The sequence below is a fragment of the Desmodus rotundus genome, chromosome 1, assembly GCF_022682495.2.
Source record: "Desmodus rotundus isolate HL8 chromosome 1, HLdesRot8A.1, whole genome shotgun sequence".
NCBI classification, from domain to species: domain Eukaryota; kingdom Metazoa; phylum Chordata; class Mammalia; order Chiroptera; family Phyllostomidae; genus Desmodus; species Desmodus rotundus.
In genome coordinates this window covers 16,822,922-16,839,725 of record NC_071387.1, presented here as the reverse complement: position 1 = coordinate 16,839,725, position 16,804 = coordinate 16,822,922, and the positions used below count along the sequence as shown (strand labels likewise).

The 16,804-nt window shown below is 53.1% G+C and overlaps 1 protein-coding gene across 6 annotated transcripts in view; it reads left to right on the top strand.

Moving 5' to 3' along the window:
* Positions 1-16,804, top strand: part of COL27A1 (collagen type XXVII alpha 1 chain) — a 128,570-nt gene that overhangs the window by 47,861 nt on the left and 63,905 nt on the right. For 5 of the 6 annotated variants that reach the window (XR_008426485.2, XM_053921412.2, XM_053921413.2 and 2 more), the window contains exons 13-17: positions 2,090-2,143; positions 4,333-4,377; positions 12,090-12,143; positions 12,814-12,858; positions 15,985-16,038. Coding sequence is in view for 5 of the 6 variants with exons in the window: in XM_053921412.2 (XP_053777387.1) it covers positions 2,090-2,143; positions 4,333-4,377; positions 12,090-12,143; positions 12,814-12,858; positions 15,985-16,038 (252 nt within the window). In the remaining variant the exon portion in view is untranslated. The remainder of the gene's footprint in view (positions 1-2,089; positions 2,144-4,332; positions 4,378-12,089; positions 12,144-12,813; positions 12,859-15,984; positions 16,039-16,804) is intronic. The other variant, XM_053921405.2, reaches the window with a different exon arrangement.

Sequence of the window (16,804 nt, the reverse complement as noted above, 5' to 3'; positions counted from 1 at the left end):
CTGCTGGGTTTGAATGTGTTGGGCATGGCATCCAGGATCCATGCCTGGGGAACGCTGTCAAGGTCTCCATTTTGCTCCAGACTCCTTCCCCCAGGCCTTGTCTAGGGGTTGGGCCAAGTTCAAGGGTTCTTAGAAATCACACACTCCAGCCTGAGCACGACAGAGGGTTGAATGAGGGTCTGCCCAAGGTTACACAGCCAACCTGGAGGCAAACCAGGGTGAGTCTCTAGACTGTCTCCAAACACCGGACTTGGAGAACAGGGCACAGGCTTTCCAAGTCCTAACCCTAGTAGTCCATGTGGAGCTGACTAGCTGCCCAGCTGGACAGCACCCCTCTTGTCCCCTGAAGAATTGTCTTCCTATCCTGTCAGGCCCATAACCCCAGCCTCCAAAGGTGGAGGCAGGAACTCAATACCTTCAGGAGGCTCCCCTGACCACAGCCCACCCAGGCCTGTCCCAGGAAGTTAGAGGGATCAACCTCATAGCCTAGCGAAGAGGGGCAGGACTGGGGCAAGGCTGGAATTTGCCAAGGATATGGGGAGAAGAAGATAGGGTCAGATCCACACAGAGACCTGATCTGGAGGTGGGCCTGTATGTGCAAGCATGCACACACACAAATGCACGCACACACGCATGCACCTCTGCCACTCTCTGAAGCCAGCGGGGCACAGATTCGAGCAGGCCAGGAGTTGTTTGTGCGCAGCTCGTAGGAATGTGGCAGAGTCCAGAGAGATGGGACCTGGGCTCAGCTCTGCCACAGACTTGTCTTTGGCCTTGGCCAAGGGACATTTCTTCCTGAGCCTCAATTAATAACCTTCCCCTCAAGGGTGGATGTCGAAGGCAGGTGAAGTTCTATGTGCAAAGTGACTGGCTTGGTCGATACCTCTACCATGTCCTCATTTCCTCCCTCGGGTGTCTGAATGAAACCACACTGCCTATAGGTCAATGTCATTCCTTGCCCTTCTGATCCAAGAGGGCTTCCTGACAGAGGAGGGATTTGAGGGGAGTAGGATTGCTGGGCAAGGCAAGACAAAGGCCTGGATGTACACACACTTCAAGGTCTTTGCTCCGCCAGTATAGACTATGTAATTGGTTTGGGTTTTGTTTTTAGGTTTAATCTACTCACTGGATTCCCCCCATAGCCTTAGAAACTAGAAATGAATTATCTTCCATAAAAAGTTGTTGCTGTTTTAACAGTTCAGGCATCCACTTGGTCAGAAAAACATGAAGTTTCCCTGAAAAAACAATAATTTAAATTCAAGAAGGGGGAGAACAGGTTTTCCTAAATTCCAAGCTTGAGGACTTTCTTTTCCTTTTGAAGTAGAATGCAGTTGTCCCTCTGCCACCTCAGGTGCGTCCCCACAGCTGATGTTCTTCCAGCTGCCAGTCTTCCCAGAGAGCATGGCGCGGAGTCAGGGAGGGGGCGAGAGACCAGACCTGCCTCCGTGGGGTGACCCGACCTCTCTCTAAGCTGCCAAAACTCACCTGTAACAACCACACTGATGTTCACCACCGTTGTAACCTTGTATGACCTTGACATTCAGCATTTCAGTCTCTTTATCTATAAAATAGGGATCATGATTCCACAGGGTGGCTTTTGACAGGCATGTCACAATCATAGTCTGAGCTGGAAAATGCCTCACAGGCCTCCCCTTCTTTGACCGTAGGGAAACTGAGGACCATAGGGGAAGGAGATATTCTTATAATTCTCAGAAAATCAGCAGCTGCTCTCCAGGACTGGACCCAGAGTCCTGACCCCCCACTCTATCAGGACCAGGTCTCAGATCGGGGGGTTGGCATTTCCATGCTGGGGAGTTGGGGAGCAGTTTCTTTTCCAGGACTTTGAGGACGTGAGAAGGGGGCTCCCTGTCCATGGGCCCTGCCACAGCAGCCAGCCCCTGGGAAGTTCTCTAGGTGGAGTGTTTGGTGAGGGCACAGGGTGGTCTGGACCCCACTGCTTGCCCAGGTCCCAGAACCAAGGAGTGAGCCTGCACAGACATGTCCTTGTGTGTCCCCCAGGGGTCTGGATCAAAGCCACACAGAGGTATAAACTCTAATCTCCAGGTGTTTGTTTCTCTTGTGCCGTCAGGGGTTTCCTGGAGACTTTGGGGAAAGAGGCCCCCCAGGACTGGATGGAAACCCTGTAAGTATTTCAAGTCTTTGGGAACAGGAGAGAGGTTCAGAGGGAACACACAGCAGCTGTTAGGAACCCGAGCTTTGGGGTCAGGTAGACTGGGTCAAATCTCAGCTCTGCCACCTACTAGCTGGGTGCTCTTGGGTGAATTGTGTGACTTCTCAGTACCCCCCCTCTCCTGTCTACTCTGGAGGCCCTGTGACCCCACTCCCAGACTGTGCCCCATCACCAAGGACTTAGGAAAGTTCATAGGTCACACCCCACTGGGAAGCCAGGGCTACTACTGTCTTACAAAACGCCAGAAATGTTTATGAGACAGCAGCAGCCTCAGGGAGCAGTTTGCAGGCCCTGTTTGGAGAGGGGAGCCGAGTTCTAAAGAAATCTCCAGCACAGGCATGTTTATAGAGTTTGTAAATAATCAGAGGCCCGTTGAGGAGCCAGGTCAGCTTGCCCTGGGGAGCTGAGCCCGCCTTTCCCTTCCTGTCCCCAGCCCAGGCTTAGTGAGAGGAAGCCTGGAGGTGCAGACCATGTCCAGAGCTCCTTGGAACACCTGCCATGTCCCCCACCTCTTCTTGGGGCTTCCCTCCTGAGCAGCTGTGCCAGCTGTGCTTCCTGAAGAGGTGGCTGCTGGATCTGTAATCAGCGCCTAATGATGCTCTTCTTTCATTTCCACAAAGACTCCCTGGGGCTGACCCCTGGGCTCTTTGGGAGCTGAAGCCCTGGCCTCAGAGCCAGATGGGCCCGGGTTTGAATCCTGCCATACCACTTACCAGGTGTGGCACTTGGACAAACCAGTTCACCTCTCTGGACCTCAGTTTCCTTCTCTGTAAATCAGGGGGGTCAGGATGCCAGCCTCTGAGGGCTGTTGGGAGAATGAAATGAGAGAGGGGAAGGGGTTTGGCCCATGACCATTTTTCACCGGGTGGAGCCGTATGGATGGTAGGGTGTATATTAACGGGGCACGGTCCCTGCCCTCGGGGAGCTCAGGGTGTCTCCCCAGTTATCGCACAAGGCAGAGCAGGGGATGGGTGGGACCAAGGAGGTCCCAGGTGCTGTGGGGGAGGGAGAGGAGAAAGGAAGACTCTCGGGGAAGGTGACATTAGAATTAGGTTGAAGAAAGAGGCGAGGAGACATACCAGGGAGGGGAAAGAACACCAGCAAAGACATACAGTTGAGAAACCAGAGCCTTTCTTTCATTGGATTAACCAATATGGGATATCATCCTGGAAGGCCCCTGAGGAGGGACAGGGATGACTTTATACTCATGGCCTAGAGAAGCAGAAAGAGGACCTAATGCGTGGTCCCAGCTCTGCCACAAAGTTGTTGCATGGCCTTGAACAAATCCCTTCCCTTCCCTGAGCCTCGGTTCCCTCATTTGAAAGTCAAGGCTGCTTCTCACTTCCTCCTCCTTTTCTTGGTGGCTGGAGTGATGACCTCTGTCTGAGCAGCCCTGGGATGGTACAGAGGATGTCAGACAGACACTCTGGGTGGTGTTGGCAGTTCTCACTGATAATCACCACTTCTAGAGCCCCTTATTTTCATTCACATCTTCACATTTTGAACTTGATCCAAACCCCTCCACCATATTCCTTGGTGCAAGCAATTGAAGGTCCACTTACAGAGATGAGGAAAGAGAAACTTGCCCACTGCCATACCCAGCCACATCTCCTGACTCCTGGGCAAGAGCTCTCACAGCATCTTGGAGGCCTTGGGAGGCAGAAACCTGTGAGCCTGTGGGGGTTCTTTAAGGGCCCTGGGCACCTCCTGGCTGAGAGAGGCGGGAGGCCTGTGGTGGCTCTCAGCCTGGGGCCCTCAGCACTGTGGTATTTTCTTGCACTTGACCTTGGGCAAATCACTTAACTCTCAAGCCTCGGTTTTGCCATCTGTGGAGTGAGGATGAAGTAAGACCTGAGTCAAGCACCTTGCATGCCCTTGTTCCTGTGACCAGGATTCCGCCCATTCCTTCACACTTACAATTTGGAAATCCAACCTCCCCATTTTACTGATGTGGAAAGCTGACGGCAGAGGGGGCAAGGGTCTTGTCCAAACCTTAGGCCAGGCTCAGGAGAGCTACCCGTCAGGAACAAGGAATGGTTAGCTTGGAGGACTCCACCAGGCATCCACATGCAGGACGGTGTGGAGGGGGTGGCTCCGGAGGGAGACAGGGCAACTAACCACCTTGGTCTCTCTATTTGCAGGGAGAACTGGGCCTGCCAGGGCCCCCAGGAGTCCCCGGCCTCATTGTAAGTACACAGATGCTTGGGGAGGGAGAGAGCCAGGAGGCTAGGTATGGGGAACAAGTGACAAGTACTCTGAAAATTCCCTTGTCTCATCAAACCCCAGGAGGAGCTGGTGTAGCAGGACAGACCAGTCTGGGCAGGGGACTGAGGGAAGAAGGCCCCTCTGCGTGGTCTCGGGTGTATTACCTACCTTTGCTGAGTCCCTTTCTTTACTAGTTAAATGGGGAGGGGGCTTGGAGCATAACACTGCTGATGTACTTTCACACCTATAGCCTCTCCGTCGCTCTGAGAGGAGGTGCAGACATGCCCATTTGACAGGTGGGGTGCTGCAGGTCCAGAGGACCTGACTTTGGAGGCAGACCACCTGAGTTCAAGTCAAAGCTCTGCCACATCCTGGCTGTGTGCCTTGGGCCAAGTTACTTACCCTCTCTGAGCTTTAGTTCCTCATCTTTAAAATGCGGCTGATAGTAGAATCCTCTTGGGGTGGTTGTGAGGATTAAATGAGGCCTCACATGCACAGTTCTTGGCATGAGGTCTGCCACTCAGTAAATGTGCAATTAGTGGGAAGTATTGTTATATCAATTACTGTTATTACCTCCTGATGTGTCTGACACTGAGAGAGGCCTGTATACAAGGAAGTGGGAAGCAGTCTGACCTCTGATTCCTCCCAGGTTGGGGCAGGTCTTATGGAGTGAGTGGTTCTACTAGCCAAAACTGGGGCTCCCTTCCTGGGACTCAGAGGCTTGGCTTTGACCTTGGGCCTGGCCACAAAGGCCAATGAGAAGCCTGAGTCTGGGAAATGACTCCAAGAACTTCCCCAGGGTTTGATGCCCACTCTGTTCTGTCCCCCGACTCATTCCTCTTGGGGTTTCAGTCTGAGGGGCCATGGGGGTCACAAGCAGACTGTTTCCTAATGCTTTAGCCACTCCAGCTGTTTGTTCAGAGGGAGGCTGGAGAAAGCCCTGCAGCAGGGTGTAGGGGGAGGGGGGGTTGTAGAGCCCTGCTGTTCTGGGGAGGCCAGTCATGGGAACAGGTCCCAGAGGCCCTCAGTGGCAATGTGCTTCTGTCAGGTGAGTGGGGTGGGGGTAGGGAGTCAGATCAACCTGTGTCCAAATCCTGGCCTCCTGGCTCTGTGGTCTTGCTTCCTTGAATCTCAGGGATCCCACCTGGAAAATGGGCTCCTTGTGCACACTGTTGCTAGGACCACAGATACACACATCTGGTCTGGTCCCATGACTAAGAAAGAACCAGATTCCTTTAGGTTCAAGTCCAAGCTCTACCATTCATTTAATTGCAACGCAGAGTAAATTTCTTCACCTCCCTGTGCCTTAACTTCCTTATCTGTAAAATAGGGGTAATATTAGTACCTAGCTTGGAGGATTGCTGCAAGGATTTAAAGAAACTAGTACATATAAACTTCCTAGTACATAATAAACACTAAAAAATACTAGTTATAATAATAATAATAGATGATGATGATGATGATACATATATACATAGAATATTTTGTGCCTGGTAGCAGCTGTCTAGATTGCTACATTGAGAAAGATTTAAAAGTCACATTGGAACTTAATGGGAGAGGATGCGGCAATTGATTAGTGATGCCTGCCTTGGCCCAGGATAAGGACATGTCAACACATGAGTCATACATATGTCATCCCTGATGTCCCTTGCTGAGCACCTTGTTTGGCACAAGGCACTGACCTAGATGCTTTGGAAAAATCAGTCTGTGCACTGAGAGTTAGGGAACCTGGCTTCATGGGGAATTTCCAAGTGTCCTAGACTAACCTTCTCTAAGCTCAACAGAGGTGTCTTCTGGAGCCTCTCGGTCACATGGTCATGAAACTCCAATGTGAACACCCTGGTGTTAGATGCGCCCTCCTGTGGGAGCCCAGTCCATTTCCACAGAGCTCTCACTGTACAAATGTTCCTGTTTGTCGAGCCCACGTCATTGTCCTGCCTCTGGGAAAGGCCACCAGAGATGTAGAGATGGTCATCATCTGTTCTTCCCAAGGCTGCTTCCTCAGGCTATATGATCCCAACCCCTAAAGCTTTAATGAAAGGATGTTTATGTATCCTGGCTGTCATCCTTGGCACATATTCCTATTTGTCATTGTCCCTGTGTCCACTACATTGGCTCCTCAGAGGGTGGAATTGCTTGGCCGAATTCTGGAGACGGAGACACTGCCATCACAGCCCTGGGTCCTCCCGACTCTTCACAAAACTCGTGCCCACCTGCGCTCCCCTTTGTCTCTACAGTGCGTGTTGCCAGTTGAAATGTAATACACCCAGACAAATTTGAATGTCAGCTGCACTGTTTAGAACACATTTAGACTAAAACATCATTCACTGTTTATCTGACAGTCAATTTAACTGGGCAGTCTGTTTTTATTTGCTCAATCTGGCAACCCTATTTGCAGTATTTCTTAGTGGAATCCCACCTGCCAGATGGGAAAACTGAGGCTTTTGGTCAAGGTCACACACAAGGCAGGAGAGGACGGAGGCATAATCGGAGGCCTCGTCTCCTAACTCCTAATCCAGGGTGCTCCTCTTCCTGCTTCCCTCTGAGGGGTCTTAGCAAGGGTGAGCCCTGGGCACCCCAGCATTGCTCAGATGATGCACCACCCCCCAACATCACTTTTTGAAGAACTGATGAGTTTCCTCCTCATGACTCCCTCTTGGCCTGGGTCTGTCTTCCACTACTCTCAGCCTCTCTTAGCACTTTTAAATCCCCTTTGCTGCCAAGGTGACGGTCCCTTTCTCCTTGTTCCTCGGGAGTCACAGGGCTGGACTTGAGACCACCAAGTCTCTGCTGCCCCCGACCCCACACCCTGCACCAGGCAGAGTTCTCTCCAACCCAAGACACCCACCACCCCAGCCCTGGATTTGTGGGAACAGTGGCTTCAGGGTCTGGAGGAAAATTTGCCTCTCTAAAGTGTGGGAAAAAAAGACATTTCTAACCAGGAGATAAAGGGGGAGATGGACTGAGTCACCTTTGGTTTCCCAGAGGATGTGGGTTTTTAGCTGAGCAAATGGGAATTCCATGAATTGGTAATCATTTTAATGGAGATTCATATTTATTCAATGCCTTCTGTCTAGTCAGCTGAAACAATTTGTATGCAGACTGAAGCTGAAACTTCCCCTGTCACCTGGGTCTTTGCAGCCAGGAGGAAGGGCAGGAGAGAGCAGACAAACTTTTACAGAGCGTCTGCCTGCTCTGTGTGTGCTTGACATGCATTAGGCTCTGGGAGTCTTAAGGCGGGCTGTGGCAGCCTGGGCACCCACATGGGAAGGGTTGGCCAAGGTCACCAGCTAGGGGCTTGTAGTCCAGGCCCGTGGGACCCCCTGCCTGCAGCTGCTGAGGTGAGAGACTGCTGCGAAACAGCCTCCTTTGAGTAATTGAAACCCTTTGGCTGGCCCTCAAGAAAAGTGTGCCTGATTCCAGAATCTGCTCAACAAAAAAGGTTTCTGTCTTTTTTTATTCTGAGTGAGACAGAAGGAATTTTGGTTCCTCCATTTAATGAGACCCAAAGAATATGTGATCTGGCCCAAACCCAGTATGTGGGATATAGTGGACAAGCCCACCACATTCTCCCACTAACTGACCACCTAGCTTTGTTTCCTTGTCTGTAAAGCGAGGTCCTCAACCCCACTCAGTGATAGTTGCCAAAACCTGTGCCAAGTACTGGATGATCACAGCAAGTCTCTCGGGGCAGGGAGTGGGGTCATCATGGCACAGTTAAAGAAACTGAGGCTCAGAGAGGCTGGAGCGCCTGCCCAAGGGCACACAGCCGGTAAGCTGAGCCTGGGCCTGTGTGTGTGGCTCATGCTGTTTGCCATTACGTCCCACAGCCAGCTCCGCAAGACTTCTATGCCGAGTGGAGACAGCAGAGATGTGAGGACGTGGACTGGCAGCACCAGGGGCCATTCTGTATGAGAGTTGGCACTTATTATGTCACACAGGAGCCAGGACTGGCCCCAGTCTCCAGGTCCCTGTCCCCAAGCTAGGGGCCCCCTGTCAGAGTTTCTGGAAAGAGGCCTTGTTGCCTTCAAAGGCAGTTCCAGGGAATGCTGAGGCAAGATTTTTTGCCTAGAGGTTTGGTAAATGAGAGTTTGCAGGGTATCTTTTTTCACCCATTCATTGGGCTCCCTTTAGTGGCTCCTTTGGGGCATGAGGGGGGCAGTGGCCACATAGGGACACATGTAAATGGTCATCAGTGTGCAATGGGCTAGCAGTGAGAGCCACATCAGGTTCTGAGACCTGACAGCAGGGGCCCACCTGGCCTATGGAGCCTGGTCACCCAGAAGGACAAGTGGGTGTTAACAGTGTAAGCACACGGGTATAGGAGACAGTGGCCAAGGATGTCACAGCTGCAGAGGGACCACAGAGCAGGAAGGTGAGACGTATGAGGGAAGGAGGCCCGTCAGCCCCTCTGCCACGAAGAGTGGGCACCGGAAACCCCCTGGGTTTTCTTTCAGGGGTCCCTAGCAAACCCCATGGCGTACTTCAGAGGGGTAGAATTCATGTCTATTTCTGCATCGGAAGCTTGTCTTCAGGCCTCGTCTTACAAATGGTATCAACTAGGAAAGGCATCCTTGGCTCCTTTATTGGAGTAAACAGCCAATCCAGGGCTAGTAAGCGTGGACCATGAGGCCAGCTAGACAGACAGACCTGGGTTCTGGTCCTGCCTGTGCCCCCCACTCCTAGCTTAGTCTTGGGCACATTGCTTCACCTCTCTCTGAGGCTTGGTTCCGTGGCATGGAACAGAGAATGGTGCTGACCTCATGAGGTTGCTGTGAGCAGTTGGCGAGTGCCGGAGCTGCACGCACCATGGTTCTTGGCACAGCGTGAGCTCTTGCTAAAGAGGATCTGATGAGACTTGAAGTGTCGAGCGTGGTGTCTGGCACACAGTAGGAGCTCTATAAGTGGTTGCAGATGTGGCTGGCTGTGTTCTTGGTGGGAGCCAGAGAGATGAGGGCAAAGTGTGTAGAGCCATGTCTGGGAGATTAGGCAAAAGTGGAAACAGGATCCAAATGAAGGGTATTACTCATTGTTCTTTCTTACGGGAACACTCTGCCAAGCTTCCCGTGAGGGTGTCTAACGCAGAGAAGACTGGTGTACTTCAGGCTGTGCTGGAGGGAAAGTGGCGTAGTTTTCTCTGTTTCTACCCCACATGTAATGATATCCCATTAGGGGGGTCCCGTTGACATGAGGAAGACCTGCTCTAGGCGAGCTCCACCTTTTCCCCATGTCCTCTGCAGCCAGAGTCCCTTTTCCATGATTCCTTGTCCGTTGGGGTTGACCCCTCCCCTGAGCCCTGTCCCACCACACACAGACCCCTTTGGAGAAGCCTGCAGAGGCCCAGCATGCATGGTGCTGCTGCGGCCCCCCACAGCCCCCCATGGGGCCTGTATTGAATCCAGTCCGCACACAACAAGCTGCCTTCAAGCCTGGAGCAGGAAAGAAGGGGCCTGTGTTCCTGGAGCTGCTACTGGTCCCGTGCCCGCACCGGGGCCAAGTTGGAGCCAGTGTGCCAGCAGAGCCCGCTTTGTTTATTTGTGCACCACGGGGAGTTCGGGGCAGGCAGCTCCTGGCTCCCTCCATCTGGGAAAAGAGAGAGGAAGTTGCCAAAGTGATCTGTTGAAGTGTGGTTCTCTGAGGAGCTGGCTTTCCCTCTGCCTGCAGCCTCTCCCGGGCCAGTGAGCCCGGCTTCTTCACTCGCTCTTCCCCAAAGATTACTTCAGAATTGCCTAGAAGCTCTGGAGACTGATTACCTGGTGTAAATCTCAGTTCTGCCGGGCTCTGATTTGCTCAAGCCCTAACATCTCAGGGCCTCAGTTTCCTCATTTGTAAAATGGGGACAGTAGTCGATCAGATATCTAAGGGCTGGTATGAGGAATGATGGAGCTGAGGTAGGTTAGGTGCTTCGCGCAGGGCCTGGCAACCAGCATCATCTGTATGACTATTAGCACCTGTTAAACTGAGATCTCACTTTTTCAGTGAGATTTCTAGATGGGAACTGAAAGCAGGTTTTCTTAGCAAAGACTCCACTAGAAGGTTTGGTTTGACCCAATCAGGTGAGAATCCTGAGGTCCCGAGAGGGAAGGTGTTTTGCCCAAGATCACACAGGAGGACCACAGCCAGACTTCATTCAGCATCTGCCTCAGCTAATCTATGTCATTCAGGGGGTGGAGGACAGGGATGAAGAGACGGGAGAATCAGCATTGCCCCCACCAGGCCGTGCGGGGACTGGGAGCTCAGCACCTTCCTGGGGCATTCCACCGCACAGGTCCTGGGGCCCCGCTGCAGGAGTCAGGCAGGGATGTGATTTCTCATTCTCTGCCCAGCCTCCCGCCAAGCAGTCTCCAGGCAGCTCCGACACAGGAACCTATTCTCCAGCCTGGCTACCCTGGGGAAGCCTGGGGCAGCCTTTGTTCCCCCAATGTTTCAGAGCACGTGCTGGGGGCCTCCATGGAGCCTGACCCAGGGACGTGGGAAACTGAGGCCTGGAGAGGTCAAACACACTGACTGACTCATATGACAGCGGGCATTTAGACCTGTTACAGAGGACATAAAAGGGAAAGAAGAGAATATTTTCTGGGGCTCCCTTTCTCTGGTACAGGCTTAATATTACGGCTGTGGCTGGGGGCAGTAGTGAGGGTGGTTGGGAAGTGAAGGGATTTTCAAGAAAGAGGCTGGGCCTGTTTAGAGAAAATACAGCCACTTTACTCCATAAACCACAGTTTCTCACCTCGGCACCGCTGACACTGAGAGCCAGATAATGCTCTGTTGTGGGTGGCCGGCCTGTACATTGTACCACATTTAGCAGCATCCCTGGCCTCTAGCCACGAGATGCTAGTAGCACCTCTTCAGTTATGAGAACCAAAAATGCCAGCAGACATGTAAGTCCGTCACTCTTCAAAACAACTCTAGGAGGTACATATTCCCATTGGTTAGATGAGGAAACTGAGGCACAGAAAGGTTAGCCCACCCCCGCCCCCAAAGCAATGAGTGAGCAGTAGAGGAGGGATGAATCCAGGTGGCCTGGCTCTGACTTACGCTGGAACACAGCCTCCCGGCTCTCCAGGGTCTAGGAACCTTGTGGATCCCACCTGGAACGGTCTCATCAGATCTAAAGCTGTGGTCCAGGATCTTATGGTTCTACTGGGTCTGTCTCCAACTCTGGGGTGTCTGTGATTGACGGCCTACTCTTTCCTTGCTGCCTGCCCAAGGAGATGGCCCAGTCAGATTCTGGGAAGCAGGAAGTGACTCCCCCTCACTAAGCCAGAGGACTCAAAGTCCCTGTTTGCTTATTTAACCCTTACAGCAGCTTGCTCAGGGAGAAGGATCACTATCCCTATTTTATAAATATTTATATAGATTGAGGTCCACAGAAGTCAGACAAGATGTTGAGTCCCTCAGCTAGTGAGGGATGTAAAGGATTTAATTTGGGGTAGAAAGATCTGATATCTAATATGAAATGAAAAGAAGTGGTGGGGGAGGGGCAGCAATCAAAAAATGACTTTGGGAAAGGACCTATGTAAAATTTATTCCAGCACTTCAGTGGAATTAAACAGACTAAAGAATGTTCTTACTTCCCAGAGCAATCCAGCAGGGTTGCATCCTGGGAAACCCATCCCCAGGGTCCCTGGGAACCCAGGCCAGCCTCCGGTGGGTCTGCTCTCACAGCATCCTCTTCTCTTTCTGTTCCCAGGGCGACATGGGAGCGCTGGGTCCAATTGGCTACCCAGGACCTAAGGGCATGAAGGTAAACAGGGCCGTACCCTATTCCAGGCCTCATCCCAGCACCCCCTGACCCATCTCAGCCAGAAGGAAGGGCTCCCAGACATGATGTTGGAGGAGGGGAGGACATGGGTTGGAAGGATGCTCAGAGTGGTGCTGGGGTGGAAGTAGGCAGGTCAGGAGCTCAGTCCTTCCCAGGCCTGAGAGCCAATTATCTGTTTGTTATTAATGCCAGATATCTTGACTGGGCAGCAGTCCTCAAGCTGAGCGTGAATCTGATCCAGTTCAGACCTCATCACCAGGGGCATAGAAACTACAGTGGCAAACCACTGGACTCCATACATCCCCGAGGGGGATGAGTGTACAGGAGAAGGATGGGCCAACACTGCTAGGACCATGTACGGGGACGAACGACCCTGTTGGCCAGCATGCATGTGACACTGCTCATTAAGCCCATCTGTCCCCATCAGCACCCTTTCCCCTGGGGTTTCTCTAGGACTGTGGCTCATGAGTCCTCTCCCCCTTCTCCTGCTCCTTCTCAGTCCACCCTGCTAGGAGCTGGGCTTAGCACCCCTTTTGCAGACAAGAACACAGAGTACAAGGGGCTCACAGCAAGTCAGCTGGTATAAGCCAGGGCTCCGACGTCGGTGGCTTTGAGCCACCCTCAGAGCTGGACCCTCGCCTTTGTTTTGCAGGGACTGATGGGAAACGTGGGGGAGCCCGGACTGAAAGGTGATAAGGTGATCTGAATAATCCCTCGTTGCACTGTGTTTTATCTGCACGCCACTTCTCCTGTCTCCCCTCTGGCCCCACTTAATCTCTGCTCCCCAGCTTCTCCCTTGTGACACTGAGGGGCTCAGACAGGTGGTTCTGGGGGCAGGCAGCCTTTGCAGATAGAGCATGGGGGACTGTTGAGGCACAGCTGGGAGTAAAGCAAGGCAGGTGTCTGGATTTAGAGAGTAAAGCGGAGGCCAGCGTCCAGCTTTGGGGCCAAAGCCAAGGAATGAAGAGGGGGTGGGGGGGTGAAGGTGGGGGTGTCGTTGAGATGATGGGCCTCTGAGACCTCTCCAGACACAGGAGGAAACAAATTCACATCAACTGTCCGATTGGAACTGGGAACCCATCCCAGAGAGATGGGAAAATGCAACAGAAAGGCCTGGATGGGCCCACGAGCCGCTGCCCCGCTTTCCTCTCAGTTGCCATGCGGAGGCCACCCTGGCCACGCGTCCTTTGCACAGCCTCTCAGCTGAACTCTCCTTGTCTCACCTCGTGCCACAGCAGAGCTGGAAGTGGGTAGGTGGGTCCCAGGGCCCAAACGGGCAGTTCCTGGCCTGGGTTGTGCAGCACCTGAGTGACAGGAACATGGGGGCTATTTGTGCTCCGCCCTGCAGCTGTCTTCCTGCCCTCTCCCCTCAGTCCCTTGACAAACTGGGCACTGCGGAGGGAGTGCGGGAGGGCGTTTGGGCAGCACACACGTTCCTACAAGCCTGAGTCGGGGAGAGAGGCCAGGCTCCTACTGTACCTGTCTTCAGATGACTCTCCTCAACTTGAGAAACAGGAACAGGTTCCAGTGCTGGGTACCACCTGGGCACTCTGTGGGGATTAACCCCTCCATCCTCCATCCCCTGTGAGGTAGGAGGCTTGCTTGAACAACAGGTAATGAGTGTTGGGATTCAAACCTAACCACCTGCCTCCAGACACCTCAACCGGGGGGAACAGGACTGAGGTCATAAGGGCTCAGCTGATGTGGTCCTCGGAGGCCACCTCCTCCAGGGCCTGTGGATCACAGTTGGGGGAGCAGATACAAAGAGAAGGGACTTGTAAAAGGGTGTTCAGTGATCTGTTGGGCTCCTGGACTCGGAGAAAACTGGAACTGCTTGGCTGTGATGGGCACACCCAGATTGTGTTGCCAGACCCCCCACCTATAGGTCACCAGGGGTGTGATGCTAACCCCAGTCCTTTCTCCATCTGTTCCCACCTCTTCTGTCCCCCACTGTCATGCCCAAGCCTCTAGCTGCAGCCCCTGCTGCCCTCACCACGCCCCCCCCCCAATTCTGCCCTCTGGTGCCGCTCTGCTGGCTGCTGAGCTCCCCTTCATCACTCGCAATGGAGGGCTTTCTGTTGGAAGCGAGGGCTTCCCACAGCTACCTGTGTACCCTGAGGTTGGAGACATCAGCACTCTGGAAATGCTGAAGTCATGGATGAGGGAGAAAGGAAGTGGGGGAAATGGGAATGCAGGCAGTGAGCTTTTTATAGGCTCCTATGCAGAGCTGGCCTCCAGCTCACTGCTTCTTCAGGAACATGGAAATAAACGTGTTCCCTAGAACTCGGCTGGCCTGCTGGCACGCGGTGCCTGGGACATTCAGAGATGTGAAAGCTCTGGGGGAAGAAAGAGGAAGAAATTGTTTTTCTGCCCATCAAATGAGTCTTTAGGGCTGAAAAGAAGAAGAAAAGAAAAAGAAGTCTCTTATCCACCCTTTTGGCTACGGAGGGGCCTTAATGTTGGAAATGGGGCTATGATCAGCCCCTCTTCCCCAACCCCCCATCCCCATCCGCCACCCTGGCCCTTCCTGGGGATGGAGGAGCCATTGCTTCATGTTCCGTGGTCGTCCTCCCTGGAATATTAGATTTTCCATGACCCAGCCTGGCCTCCATCCCACTTACAACCCCTTGGCTCCTTCTTCCTGCGTGGAAGCAATTTCTGGAACCAAGACTCCTGCTCCAGGTTCAGCTTTCTCCAAATCCATTGTCCTGATTTCTTAGGTGCCTTTTAAAACACTTTTTTTACCCCCTCACTCCTCCTTTGGACATTTAAAAAAATGTTCCTTGGTCGCTAAAACTCTGGGATGTTGCAGGATTTTCCAAATTGGAAAAGCCAAAGTTGAGTGTTAAAAAAAAGGGTTTTTTTTTTTAATTTTGGCTATTGTTCTGCCAAGGAAGTTCTTCTACTGGGTCTGCATGACATGGGTCCTCTAAGAGTGTCTGTTCTTCCAACGGCTCGCGGGGCTGAGAATGTGTCCTGAGTCCTGGGACCAATGAACCGTTGGTAATGACCGCCCCGGAAAGCTAGAGAGGAGGAGGGCTGTGTGAGGTGTCCCCAAGCTCTAAGGAGAGACCTAGTCTGGTTCTGCGACAGCTCATTCACCAGGATGAGGCTGAACACGGAGAGAAGAGAAGAGGCCTCCAACAACCAGAATCGGTGTCAGCATGCCTACGCAATACATCATCTCAGAAAAGAAACACAAAGACCCAGCTCGAGACCAGTTGACTCTCTGTTTACATATTGTCATCGCAAGCCAAGCTCTCTGGTTCCTCAGGCGATAGGCTGGCTACAAGCAGCTCGTGAGAAGTAGGCTGAAGCTGGTTCTTGGCATGGAAACTCCCACAGAAGGAGGAAGTGGCAGCTCGCAGCCTGGTGGTGAGAAACTCGGAGCAACAGATGCCAGCACTCGCAAAGCACAGAAGTGTGGAGCCGTGGCACAGGCTGCGCTCGGCCCTGTGTGACAGTAGCTGATGAGGAAGAGGTTCAAGGGTCAAGGAGCAGTTTTGCAAGTGGCAGTCAGTCCGTTCTGCTGGGAAGGCTGGGTGGCATTGGGCAGTTTAGCTTCTGTTGATAGAGTTTTCAGCCATCCGGGCAACCCCAGGCAGATAGATCTGCAGATCAGCTGGCTGGGTTCCCCCAGGGCCTGCCTTCCGTACCCCGGGCGGGGGTGCTGCCCTCTTCTCTAACAAGGCTGCTGTTGGTCAGATCGACTTTGGGAACAGTCTGGGCAAAGCTGTACCTTGCCAGTGGGTCTGGAGGTGGGGGAGGCTTCCAGAACCCACTGTGTTCTCCATCGTAACCTTCTTTGCTGGTGTGTATTTAGGGTGAACAAGGGGTTCCAGGTGTGTCAGGAGATCCCGGATTCCAAGGAGACAAGGTAATTGCGGCCTATTCCCCCTCCTCTTCCCTGGCCCCAGCTTCCTCTCCCAGGGCCCATCAAACACCAGGACCTACCCACAAGATAGCTTCCTTTCAAACAATCCTGTCTTCTCTGTCCTCAGTCTCAGCATCTCCTTTACAGGCCTCCGAGTTATTTCCAGGCCCCCAGCCTCTTCCCTCCCAGTCCGCCTGCCTCACTGCCACAAACATGTTCCCCTGAGGGCCAGCTCTGCTCTCTGCTCATGAGCTCTCCATGGCTCCCTACTGCTCCCAGAAGGGAGGCCCAGCTCCTCACCGCCAGTACCCAGGACCCCAGTAAGCGGGCCCCTCTGACGCCCTCTTGTCCCTCATCCTTGCAGCCCCATTGACCTGCCCACCACCTCTCTAGGCTTTGCACACGACGCTGCCTTGCCTGGCGCACCCTCTGCCTGGCCTCTGCTTGGCCCAACCCTGCCCCGTTTTTCAGGACCTGCTCCGATGCCATTTTCTCCATCTGCTCAGGGTGTGGCTGTTTCATTTTCTCAGCGGCCTGAGCAGCCTGTCTGAGCTGACCTGTGGCAGCGCCCTTCTCCCCTGGTAGATGGGCCCTTGTGCTCAGCCCCCGGCCGATAGTATGTTCACCAGACTGCCCGGTATGGCTGTGCTCAGAGTCCTGCATGGAAGAGTGAACGTCTAGGGCATGTCTGAGTGAGTGAATGAGTAACCGGCCTTACCAGCTGATGAGCTGAGACGGCCTGCCGAGCCCGGATCCTCTTGGCCTGTGT